The sequence below is a fragment of the Amblyomma maculatum genome, chromosome 2, assembly GCF_055883805.1.
Source record: "Amblyomma maculatum isolate TAMU_Amacu chromosome 2, ASM5588380v1, whole genome shotgun sequence".
NCBI lineage: Eukaryota > Metazoa > Arthropoda > Arachnida > Ixodida > Ixodidae > Amblyomma > Amblyomma maculatum.
The window spans coordinates 192341232-192354596 of record NC_139345.1 but is presented as its reverse complement, the minus strand read 5'-3'; the positions used below and the strand labels follow the sequence as shown (position 1 = coordinate 192354596).

Sequence of the window (13365 nt, the reverse complement as noted above, 5' to 3'; positions counted from 1 at the left end):
GGCATCTTGACACTTTTCCCTACCGAATATATGTACCTTGTGTGCCTTGGTGTTATGCGACGGCTGCTGCGGAATTGGGTGTGCCCAGGCCACAAGACGAGATTTAGCAGGCAGCAGCCGCACCAGCTCAGCACCAGTCTTACGTCAGTGTTCCAAAGATTTCCCGAGCCCTTTTCAACGTAAACCAAGAGGTATTGAAGAGCTTGATCGCTGGAAGGCCACTGAATTTCGCTCCTTTCTTCTGTACGTGGGACCAGTGGCCTTGAAGCGCGTCCTCAGCAAAGAACACTATGAACATTTTTTAGTGTTTCATGTGGCAGCTAGACTACTAGTGTCACGTGACCATTACCTGGCTTACAATGAGTATGCAGGAGACCTTTTGAAGTACTTTGTGAATGAATTTGCAAGACTGTATGGCCCACACCAGCTTGTGTACAATGTACACACGCTTATACATCTTGCGGAGCAGTGTCAGGACCATGGACCCTTGGACGATTTCAGTGCCTTCGCATTCGAGAGCTTCCTTAGGAAGCTAAAACGAAAACTCCGTACTTCCTCCAAGTCTCTTTTCCAAATAAGCAAAAAACTGTCGAAGTGAAACATTCAACAAAAACCAGGCCTACAGAGCTGAAACACCGTGTGAAGCCTGGCGATTGTTTCTTGCTTGATGGAAGCATTGTAGCAATCATAAATATATTCGGTGATTCCTTCAAGGGGGGCTTACTGAACGCGCAGAGAAGTCTCTACAAAGTGCCACTTCCGTCGTCATCTCTTAACATCTGGCGATGTGATGCAGTTGGGTCAGAAACGAAGGCACGGCCTCTTCTCACCCTCAGGGACAAAGTTCAGTGCTTGAAGCTGCACTATATCAAGCTTGGGTAGTAGTACCTATTATCCACCTCAACTGAATAGATAATGGTTGGTACAGATTGGAAGACGTGGGTCTAGCATTCGCATATATCAATTTCCTTGCCTCAAATCTGCAGCAATGCAGTGAAACGCAACGGATCCCGAGTGAAGGAGCTCGATCTATACGCTAATTTCGGGACAGCTGGAATTCTTTTAGCGAGCTTTCAACGCAGTGCGTGCGTGTGAATCTTGCATTTCCGCCCCATCGAAAAACGTCCACTTAAGCCGCATACTCAGTTCTACAACTTCATGATCTGTGCATTGATTGTCGTAGACGGTGAAACCTCCTACATCGAGCCACACATCTTCGTCTGCAAAAGGCTTCAACATTGAAGATATAACGGCTCTCTTCAGAGCCACCCAAATATGCTGGCAGGGGCCTGGTGGCGCCATTTACCGAATCCGCGTTCCCTCTCAAACTTACTGCGTGCTTTAGAAAAGGCAACTAAATATTAAGTATAGCTCAAGTACGGAATATATATGAGAAATGTAAAGCAAAAACTCGTACACTTGTAAATGTTTACAACTGCAAATAATATATCCTAAGGAATGTAAATTTTCTTTAGGAAAAGGGATCTACAAAATACCTACAAAAGGGCCCGATCTACAAGAAAATTGCAAGGATATACTGAAGGCTCATACAGCAGCATATATATATGCATAAGCCAGAAGATAGCAATTCCAGTTTTCAGCAAATGTTCTCAGGGGAAAAGCCTCCCATCGTAAGAAAGAAAAGCACTTCGGTGAAGGAGTTAAGCCAAGAATCAGAACTGCATTCGGAGCCAGATATATTTACACGTTATATTTACATCTTGCGACGTCCCCCAACTGATTCCACACAATTACTGCCACCCGACCAAGGCTCACTGTATTCAGCCTACCCCGAGCCGTACATCGACAACCGCCGACCACCCCAGCGAAAGGCAGACCTGTGGCGTGCCCCAAATCGGCAGTGCCTGTGCTTCCACAGCGGAGAACCTGGTCACCTGTATCGACTGTGCCCATATCGTCAACTGGGACTGAAGGGTTTCCCCATCGACATGCGTAGACCTCCTTTAGGCCAACGACCCCGAGATATTGAGGACTACGTAGCCCAGCAGCGCATGGCGCCACCTTTTAGACGACAGTCACGATCTCCGTCTCCACGCCGACCATCCTCGCAGCCCAGCTCCTCCGGGATGGCGCAGCGACGGTCGCCTAGTCCGGGCCGGGAAAACTAAAGACAGCGACCTCAGGGGGCGAGGCCGCTTCAAATCGACTCGACGAAGACCCCCCGACAACGCGACCTGTGAGCGACCGCGACTTGACGGCCCCGACGATAGTTCGTACACGTGAAGATAGACTCTCGCTCGATATACCCATGCTCCTCGACGGCTATAAGGTTAGCGCATTGGTAGACACTGGTGCTGATTTTTCGATTTTAAGCGGGAAGCTAGCGGTGCTTCTAAAAAAAGTGATGACGCCATGGTCTGGCACGCAAATTCGAACCGCTGGCGGACATGTCGTAACTCCGAGCGGTCAGTGCACGGCGAGAGTCCAAATTCGCAACTCCACGTTTGTTGTCAGCTGCCTTGTGATACCTGACTGCTCCCGCGACTGTATCCTTGGTGTCGATGTTCTCCGAGAGTATGGGGCCATTATCGATCTCCGGAAGCGTACCGTGACCTTTTCGACCGAGAAAGCTGATGATACTGACAACGCAGACCACCAAAGCCGTGCCCCTCTTCGAATTTCTACTGAGAGCGTTTATATTCCGCCACGTTCCAGTGTTTTTGTGACTGTTAACTGCGATGAACTACGTGACGGAACGGCGGTCGCTGAGGGCAACCAGTTCCTTTTGCTCACCCACGGCATCACCGTCAGCTAAAAGCAACGTAACCTATGGAGCTGAAACGTGGAGGCTAACCAAGAAAGTTCTACTTAAGTTGAGGACAACCCAGAGGGCTATGGAACGAAAAATGGTAGGGGTAACATTAAGAGATAGAAGGCGTGCAGAGTGAGTGAGAGAAATAACTCAAGTTACCGACATTCTAGTAGAAATTAAGAAGAAGAAATGAACATGGGCAGGACATGTAGTGCGAAGAGAGGATAACCGATGGTCGCTGAGGGTAACAAACTGGATTCCAAGGGAAGGAAAGCGTAGCAGGGGGCGGCAAAAAGTTAGGTGGGCGGATGAGATTAAGAAATTCGTAGGAGTCAAGTGGATGCAGCTAGCACAGAACCGGGTTAAGTGGAGAAATATGGGAGAGTCCTTCGCCCTGCAGTGGGTATAATCAGGCTGATTATGATGATGTTGATGAAAAGCAACGTTATACATATAATTTTTACAGGATCACACGTACGCTCAATATCGATGCTCTCGGCCGGCTTAATCCCATATAATGGAAAGGTCCTAGCTGTGCTCAATAAGTGGGTTTTAATGCAAAAAACCATGAAAGCATTAATAATCAAGAAGAATTAAAGAACTTATGAAAACTGTATTACCACACGCACTGTATTCCTAATGTATTGCTCGCACAGAGAACACTATTATTTATTACTGTTCCTATTTTCTCACGTGTTTCGTTTTGGTCCTTACTAAAATCGCGATATATATATATATATATATATATATATATATATATATATATATATATATATATATATATATATATATATATATACCGATGGGCCGACTGCGCTTGGGCGGCGTCCCTAGGCTGTAAGTATCGGCAGCGTGGTCGGTACAGCCGGCCGCACGGCGCCACCGCGGCCGCCGCCACCGCCAGGCTGAGGAAGAACAACGCCGCGGCAGCGCGGCCCTCAGCGGAAGCGCCGGATTCAGCAAGGAGATCGGCAACCTCGTGGACTACGGCTCTCTGAACTGCGTCGCCGTGATCCAGCTGAGGGAGAGTGACTACCTGATGCCCACAGCCGTGCTATGCGAGGCTAGCCCAGCTCTCAGAGATATCGTGTCCACGCAACGTGGAGACACCATACCCAGGATCCACATCAAGGGCCTCGACGACAAGACCTTCACTGTCGTCATGGAATACATGCGCACAGGTGACGCCGCTGTGAACGTGCAGAACGTGATCGATGTCTACCACGCCGCGAACAGCCTCCAGATGAAGCCGCTGGAGGCCAGTTGCTGGAACCGGGTGTTCGACAAGGAGCCCATAGAACGCAGCCTTCCGGCCTGGATCGCCGCCAAGAAGCTCAACATGCCGGATGAAGAGAAGCAGCTGTTCCGATTCATCACGCACAACTTCGAGGAAATCGCCAAGACGGACAGCTTCTACGAGCTGGATGCCACGCAGCTTAAGGAGATACTGCGCGCTGACGTCATCAGAGCTGAAGACGAGTTGTCACTGTACAAGGCCTTGATGAACTGGATCCACTACGACTGCAAGGCACGCAGCAAGTACGCCAGCACGCTGGTGGAGGCTATCCGCTTCCACGACATGACGCCCGCGCAAGTGGAGGGCTTCGAGGCATTCAAGATCTGCCCCGAGGTGCAGAAGTCCTTCGACGTGAGCCAGCGCATACCTCAACCGGGCCAGAAAAAGTCGGAGAAGGGCAGGGATTATGCCGGGCTGCAAAAGCTGGAGACAGGCGAGGCCGGCGAACCGTCAATGGTGCCGGCTACGGGACAGGCTGTCGCGCAAATGCCACCCGTACCTGCTGCCGCTGCACCACCGCGCTACGATGCGGTCGCGTAGAAACCTGTGGCGCCTTCCGAGCCGGTGGTCGTTGGACGCGAGAGCGCGCCGGTTGTCCACGCCGCACCACTCCCACCGCTGCCGCCACCGCAGCAGCAACAGCAGCAGCAGTCAACAGCTCCCGTGGTACTGAGCCTGGAGCAGCAGGCGAACTTGCTCCCGCCCAAGCCTTACGAAGTGTTGGAAGTCAAGCCAGATATCATAAAGGTTCCGTCCAAGGAGAAGGTCACCGCGGCCATGAAAAAGGAGAAGCAGGAACTTAAGGGGGAGAAGAAAGGGGACAAGACGGCGGAAGGAAAGAAGGGCTCTTCCAAGGAGGCCAAGGTAGGACCTGTCTCTGAGCCGTTGTTGACATATATATATATATATATATATATATATATATATATATATATATATATATATATATATATATATATATATATATATATATATATATATATATATATATAATATATATTGTTACGAAGCGGCAAGCCGATGAAGACAGGAGACAGAACTTGACCGATGACGATGGTAGATGACGTTTAATGTTCGCGGGCCTAGCGCGAGCGCTCCTGCCCGCACCACTGCCCGCTTCTTCTTCCTTGTCGTCCGTAACAATATATATATATATATATATATATATATATATATATATATATATATATATATATATATATATATATATATATATATATATATATATATATATATTGTCACGCGCCTTCTTAGAACGTCGACGGAAGATGAAGAAGAACAGTCGGGTAGATCGGTGAAGAAGGAAGAAGAGCAAGGGCAGAGGAACGTTAGTACGCTTCGCCGCAGTCTTGTTTGTACCGATCCCTGTAAATAAACCCCCCGTGCGAACAAAGCACTTAACATCTTGGTGGAGGTGCTGGGTAGCGACCACGGAGCGTTTCATCTACGAAGGCGCGTGATATGATGTTAGCACAAGCATATATGATGTTATGATGTTGGCACAAGCATATATATGCGACATATATGTCTGACCACAGTACATAGCTGCGCGGTGTAGCATGCAGCGGCCACAGCGAAAGAATCCACTATGCTAGGGCGCATTATACAAGTTTTAGGTATATATAGGCCTCCGCATCTCGTACGCCACAATACACAAATGACAGGTGCTGACAGCATTCATTTCAGAAGCTTTAAAGCGCTATATGACTGTGAAAGAAGATAAGGCAGGCTTTTAATTCTGTTTCATTCATTAACGCCTTCGCGGGGTGAGTAACTAGGAGCTCGGTATAACTTTAACTGGCAAAACTATACCCTCTCTCTTATATCACTCCATTTCATCCATCGCAGGCTTATCATTAGCAGCCGCACGCAGTCCACAAGCGCTTTGTTATATATGGCTTTTCATGTTTTGTGGATTTAAGTTTTGTTATTGGGGTTTAACTTCCCAAAGCGACTCAGGTTACTAGAGACGCTTTTGGAGATTTATTCTCAAGGACTTCTTAAGTGAAATATCGAGTAGGAAACAATTTCGTGTTAGGTGGTGTACGTATCTCTTTAAGAAAATTAAAAAGCTGCTGCTCCCCCAGCCAAACGCTGGGCTGCTATCTCGGGAGCGAAAAGTATACCTACTCAGGAATCCCAATGCTCTCGCATCCTCAGTAATAGCGTTCGCTCGCTCTGCGCTCTCTATCCTTTCTGCTCCCGCGCCGCCACCAACCAGCAAAACCGGTCGCTAGCTGGGCTACGCCATGCGCCTATCTCCTCGCCCTCTCTACAGTACGCCGCTCCTAGGGAATCGTGCTAGCAGACGAATACTAAAGGTATATGAGAGTCAAACCTGTAAAAAAATTCAAGTGTAACACATGCATGCATTTGTGTTTGTTCTCATGCCGGTATCTATACGTTTATTTTGTGCGGCGAATTCACTTCACTTCAAGGACGGGCATATGACACGTACCTGACCACAACAGAGTACGCGAGGTTGTTCGCCCATTGGCGCGGGCGAAGAAATAACGAATCGCAGCAAGCAAGTTACTTTGTAAAGTCCACCGGCGTCTCAACGTGATGCCACACCGCCGCCAATCGGTGACTGCTGGATGATTGTACAGTCGTGAGCAAAAGTGGTATACAACACTCAGCCAGTGACAGAGCTCGGGAAAACTGCATCGAAATGCCATATAGCGATAGCGTGAGAGACAGCGACATCGACACATGCATGTGGATAAAATGGGGCACCACCACTATTGTCTCGATCTTAGATAGCTGTTGCTAGATAAATTTGAGAGGCAGTTTTCTCGAGAACTGCCACCGGCTGAGTGTTGTACACCACTTTTGCTCACGACTGTACGTATAGAAGACGAAAATAAAGTCATGCGGCGCGTGCTCGGTGCGCAAGTCGGACACGAGCAGTTCGGTCCTGGAAGCCATGCTATAAGTTGCACATCTATTTATGGCGCTTAATTGCCTGCAACCCCGTTATTTCTATCTTCATCAATCACAAATAAGAAAATTTTAAAAATAAGCCTGTAGCCTACACTTACGCTATAAAAAATAAAAGGTCATGGTGCCAATGCATGCATCCAGCCCGTTTAATACGTGTCTTAAAAGGCGCTTATAAAAACTCAATTTTTAAATCTTGGCTAAAGCACACATGCAGATGTGTTTTCAGATAAAGATAAAGATAAATATATATATATATATATATATATATATATATATATATATATATATATATATATATATATATTTATATATATATATATATATATATAATCGCTGGTACCACGACCATCAAACATATATGGGTGTCCCATCTTCTCCAGCATATGCTCTGTTTTTAAAAGCGTTTTGAGGTAGGCAACACTTGGCCGCAGCCAGCCGTCGTGAGCACCACAGGGAATTATTTGTTTGCAATAAATCCTTAAGTACATAAGAAACTGTCATTCCAATTATTCGTGGCAAAGAAAGCCTCACGCGTACATTTTTTTTTCATCTCCAAAGAAAGCCCGCGAAATACAAAAGCTCACACACGATATACATATATATTATGGTGAGGCTACCCCCCCAAAAAAAACATAAAATAATGTGCCTCTGCCCGTGCCACTAGGTATAACGGGCTTACACACGATATACAGCATATTCATGCGCCGCGACTGCGCGCGGTGTTCCTAATCGTGGTTCGAGTGAACTATATATTAGCAGCGGCCGTAACGCGACGGCCGAGTTCAAGCAATAGTCAGATATATTTGGTACAACATATTGCCACCTGGTGTCCCCATGTTCTTGCTGCGCATGGAAGAGGACACTGAAGTTGACTCGCGTGCTGTGCGCCGAACGTTGCTTGCTAGTACAGCTTCGTCCCGTCGTTTTAGTCACGTCTAGCCCTGTTGTCCGTGACATATTTTGGTGGAGGTGCGGGGTGTATACTGGGATCAATACCCTGCGCGACCTGTGAGCGACTGCGACTTGACGGCCCCGACGACAGTTCGTACACGTGAAGATACTCTCGCTGAATATACCCGTGCTCCTCGACGGCTACAAGGTTAGCGCATTGGTAGACACTGGTGCTGATTTTTCGATTTTAAGCGGGAAGCTAGCGGCGCTTCTAAAAAAACGTGATGACGTCATGGTCTGGCACGCAGATCGAACCGCTGGCGGACATGTCGTAACTCCGAGCGGTCAGTGCACAGCGAGAGTCCAAATTCGCAACTCCACGTTTGTTGTCAACTGCCTTGTGATACCTGACTGCTCCGAGCGACTGTATCCTTGGTGTCGATTTTCTCCGGGAGTATGGGGCCATTATCGATCTCCGGAAGCGTACCGTGACCTTTTCGACCGAGAAAGCTGATGATACTGACACCGCAGACCGCCAAAGCCATGCCCTTCGAATTTCTGCCGAGACGTTTCTATTCCGCCACGTTCCAGGGTTTTTGTGACTGTTAACTGCGATGAACTACGTGGCGGAACTGCGGTCACTGAGGGCAACCAGTCCCATTTGCTCACCCACGGCATCACCTGGGCGCGGAGTCTCATCCATCTCCGTAACGGCCGATCTGAGCTCCTGGTGACTAACTTCACGAACGAACCCCGCCATCTTTTCCGCGCTACCGCAATCGTATTTGCCGACGCCTTAGCGGTAGGTTCTGAATGTTTTACGTTTGAAGAAGTTGAAAATGTGTGCCCATCCCTTAATCGTCTGGATATTAGTACAGATCTCTCGGAAACACAGTAACACGACCTGCGTTCTCTCCTTCTAAAATACAGTGCTTGTTTCGCGACGTCATCGAAAATTTGGCAAACGCCTCTTGTGAAGCACCGTATAATTACTCCCGACGATGCCCGCCCTATACGCCGGCAGCCGTATCGCATCTCAACGACGGAACGTGAAGCGATTCAGACACAGGTTCAGGAGATGCTTCGTGATGGTGTCATGCAACCCTCCAACAGTCTGTGGGCGTCCCCTGTCGTGCTGGTGAAAAAAAAAAAAGATGGCACCCTTCGCTTCTGTGTTGATTATCAAAAGTTGAACCACATCACTAAAAAAGACGTCTACCCGCTTCCCCGTATCGACGATTCGCTCGACAAGCTTCATCGCGCCCAGTACTTCTCCTCCATTGAATTGAAGAGCGGGTACTGGAAGATTGAGGTCGATGAACGGGACCGCGAAAAAACAGCTTTTGTCACCCCAGATGGACTGTGTGAGTTTAAAGTGCTGCCATTCGGCCTATGTTCAGCGCCGGCTACTTTTCAGCGCATGATGGACACCGTTCTCGCCGGCCTCAAATGGCAAATCTGTTTAGTTTATCTCGACGACGTTGTCGTGTTCTCTGAAACCTTTGGAGAACACCTCGAACGCCTTCGCGCAGTATTAGATGCCCTCCGGTCAGCTGACTTGATGCTCAAGCCCGAGAAGTGCCAGTTTGGCTACAAAGAGTTGAAGTTTCTCGGTCATCTTGTGAGTGCCGCAGGCGTTAGGCCAGACCCCGGCAAAACTGCCGCTGTCGCCAAATTTCCCGTTCCTGCCACGAAGAGGAGTTTAAAACGTTTCCTGGGTTTGTGTTCGTGCTACCGCCGCTTCATCGCCGACTTTTCCAAGATAGCTGCACTTCTCACCCGCCTCACGCGGGATGATACACAGTTCGTGTGGGCCGCCGAGCAACAGGAGGTTTTTGCGGAGCTGCGTAGACGACTGCAAACTACCCCTGTTCTCGGGCACTTTGATGAAGACGCTGCCACCGAAGTCCACACCGACGCCAGCAACATCGGCCTTGGCGCTGTACTCGTTCAACACCAAGCTGGCCCGGAATGGGTCATTGCGTATGCCAGCCGCACGCTCTCCCGCGCTGAAACAAAGTATTCCACTACGGGAAAGGAATGTCTCGCGGTTGTGTGGGCAACTATGAAATTTAGGCCTTACCTCTATGGCCGTGCGTTTAAAGTCGTTACTGAACACCATTCATTGTGCTGGCTGGCCACTCTCCATGACCCATCGGGGCGCCTAGCACGATGGAGCCTTCGCCTCCAATAATTTGATTACTTCATTGTGTACAAATCTGGTCAGAAGCACGAAGATGCTGACGCGCTCTCCGGGCACCCGTCGGATTTGCCGATAACGTCACGGACGACAGAGGTTTTCTTGGACTAGTGAATGCCTCAGACATAATGACCCGACAGTGAGCTGACCCAGACCTTCGACCTGTCATTGACCACCTGGAGGGTCGCGCTGCTGACGTCCCCCGCCAGTTTGGAAGGCACCTGTCTGCATTCTGTCTTCGGAATGGCGTTTTATTCAAGAAAAACACCAGCGCTGTTGATCGAGCGCACCTCCTTGTCGTGCCGGCCGACCTTCGCGACGATATCCTTTTTGCTTGCCACGATGAGCCCACCTCCGGCCACTTGGGCTTTGCACGCACGCTCTCTCGAGTTCGTCAAGCCTATTATTGTCCTAACATTTCTGACGTCGTCCATCGCTACGTCAGAGGCTGCCGCGAGTGTCAACGTCAAATGGTGCCTCCTCTCAAGCCCGCGGGTTTGCTCCAACCTATTATTCCACCTCGGACGCCGTTTGACCAAGTCGGCATCGACCTACTGGGCCCATTTCCGCTGTCATCGATGGGTAACAAATGGATTATAGTCGCGACAGACTATCTCACGCGTTATGCGGAAAACAAGGCAGTGCAGCGGGGCACATCAATTGAGATCGCTCAATGTTTTATGCAACAAATCGTGTTGCGTCGTGGCGCACCGTCCCTAGTCGTAACCGATCGAGGCACCGCGTTTACGGCACAGCTCATGCACGACGTGCTCGAGCTTAGTCGTACCAGCCACCGAAAAACTACTGCATATCACCCGCAGACGAATTGCCTTAAGGAGAGACCCAACAAAACCATCGCCGACATGATCGCAATGTACATAGACTCGCAGCACAAAAACTGGCATGAAATTCTCTCCTACATCACAAATGCCTACAACACGGCCACCCAACAGGCGACGCGTTTTACACCATTTCGCCTAGTCTACGGACGTGACGTTCAGACGATGTTGGATGCCATGCTTCCGAGCTGCACAGATGATGATCCACTCACGCCAGACGCCGAGCAGTTTTCTCAGCGCGCTGAGGAAGCACGTCAACTTGCCCGCATTCACATTCAACAACAGCAGGGCACGGATGCACGCCGCTACAATCTCCGTAATCGATACGTCGAATACCATCCTGGAGAGAAAGTTTGGGTGTGGACCCCGGTGCGTCGGCCCGGCTTGTGTGATAAACTAATTTCCCGTTACTTCGGACCTTACGAAGTTCTGCGCCGAGTCACGGAAGTGACTTACGAAGTTCTTCCAGTGGGTACTGTGCAGCCCTCGCGTCGGCACCACGCTCCGAGGTCGTGCACGTTGTCCGCATGAAGCCCTATTTCACGCGGTAGTGCGCTATGCGCTTGTTTCGTTGTCGCGTAGGACACCTTACCCAGCCTCCGTTATCTATGCTGTCCATGTGCTGATCTTTCTTTTCGCTTACATTGCCATCGCTCGCGCTCCGTCCCTTATTTCTTTTTTTAAGAGGGGGAGTAATGCCACCTGGTGTCCCCATGTTCTTGCTGCGCCTGGAAGAAGAGGACACTGAAGTTGACTCGCGTGCTGTGTGCCGAACGGTGCCTGCTGGTACAGCTTCGTCCCGTCGTTTTAGTCACGTCTAGCCCTGTTGTCCGTGACAGTATATATATGACTGCACCGATCTCATCTGCGGTAGCTGCACCATGCGCACCGTCGCGTGCTTTCTGACGCGGAGTCATCGTGCGCATAACGGCCCGCCCCAGCAAAGGCAATGTGAAGCCACGGTCTCAGCATGATCGATTTTGTTCACTCAAACTGTGAATGAGAGCAGCACAATTGTGGCGCAGTAACGCGCTAGTCAGGTATATGGTTTTGTATTTCGCGGGCTTTTCTTTGTAGATCGAGGAGTATACGTGAGGCACTCTTTATCGAAAATGATTTCCGATGGTGCTCTCAAACTTTGAAACATTAATTACACTTATTTTCTATTGTACAATATTTAGTATTTCGGGCAACACGTATCTTAATTATAAACTGATTAATTACAAAGAATATCGTGTTCCGCAAGATGGCCGGCAGCATCTATATGGAGCTGGTCTCCCTGGCCTCGCATCATATATAATTTTCCTTATCTACCGTGAGGATATGATATAGCGACGAGAATGATGCTGAATTTAGTGATAACGAAAATGATGAATTAATGATAATGACGCTATATTTGTTGATAATGATCACGATACGTACGTGATGCGCCGTCTGCAGCAGCATTAATCCCGCTTTCGCAAATTTCTGCAGTGTATATTCCACGTGATGTCGGAAGTTTTTCAACCCTTTTCTTAAGTTTCGAACAATATATAGCTTTGTTAGCTATCCACGCTATCGACACCCGGCCCTATGTTGTGTGTAGGAATTGCGCCTCGAAGATATTGCAGAATTTTACATAATTATTCGTGCCTCGTTATAAATAGAAGAGACTAATGTTGACCAAAATTGTCAAATATAATCGCAGATCGTCCACAATACATAGCGAATCACGGAAAATTTATTCAGAAAAAACATTCTACATTTCTGTGGTGGCGCTTCTGTGCATTTTATTTGTGCGGTCAGCTAAGCCAAATTTTTAGGACAATGCATGCGTGCAATAATCCCCATAAACATTATACCGGGCGTCCCAGCTACTTGAACCAAGGATTACAAAATAATATATTTGAGCTAGGTCAGTGAAGTCATGCAGTTGCATACAACTGCCAGCCTCCTTTTTCACCAGAGGGAATTTTTGTTTTGCAATTACTTGTTAACTAATTACTTTATTTTTCTAACTTACTAAATATTCAGCTTAAAGCAAAAATGTGAATTCGAAAGTCGTAGAACACCTAATTCAGAAACCTCCATTATTTTAATTGTGACAAAGAAAGTCTCAAGTACGTGTATCTTTTTTTCCAAGCTCAAAACAAAAAGCCCGCGGAATACAAATAATACCAAGTGATCAGCGCATTTGAGCGCCACGATTGTGGCGCTCTTAGTCGTTGTTCGAGCGAGCGAAATCAGCTGCGGCCGTGATCCGATATGGTCCCGTTGCAGCGGCAGGCTGAAATGTTGCCGACGGTTAATTGGAGCGAGCTCGAGCTCACGAGATCTCGGCAAGGCCTGCGCGCCTCAGCAGCCTACGTCACGACAGCCGGATGGCGATAAAGTGCCAGCAAATGAAGGTGTGAGCGCGAATCTTACCCTAGCCACATATAAT

General features: G+C 48.6%; 1 protein-coding gene across 1 annotated transcript in view; it reads left to right on the top strand.

The window, feature by feature from the left end:
• LOC146200791 (uncharacterized) overlaps nucleotides 1–13365 on the top strand; it is a 46334-nt gene that overhangs the window by 888 nt on the left and 32081 nt on the right. The window contains exons 2-3 of the mRNA XM_084592430.1: nucleotides 3639–4526; nucleotides 4611–4954. Coding sequence (XP_084448556.1) covers nucleotides 3639–4526; nucleotides 4611–4954 — 1232 coding nt within the window. The remainder of the gene's footprint in view (nucleotides 1–3638; nucleotides 4527–4610; nucleotides 4955–13365) is intronic.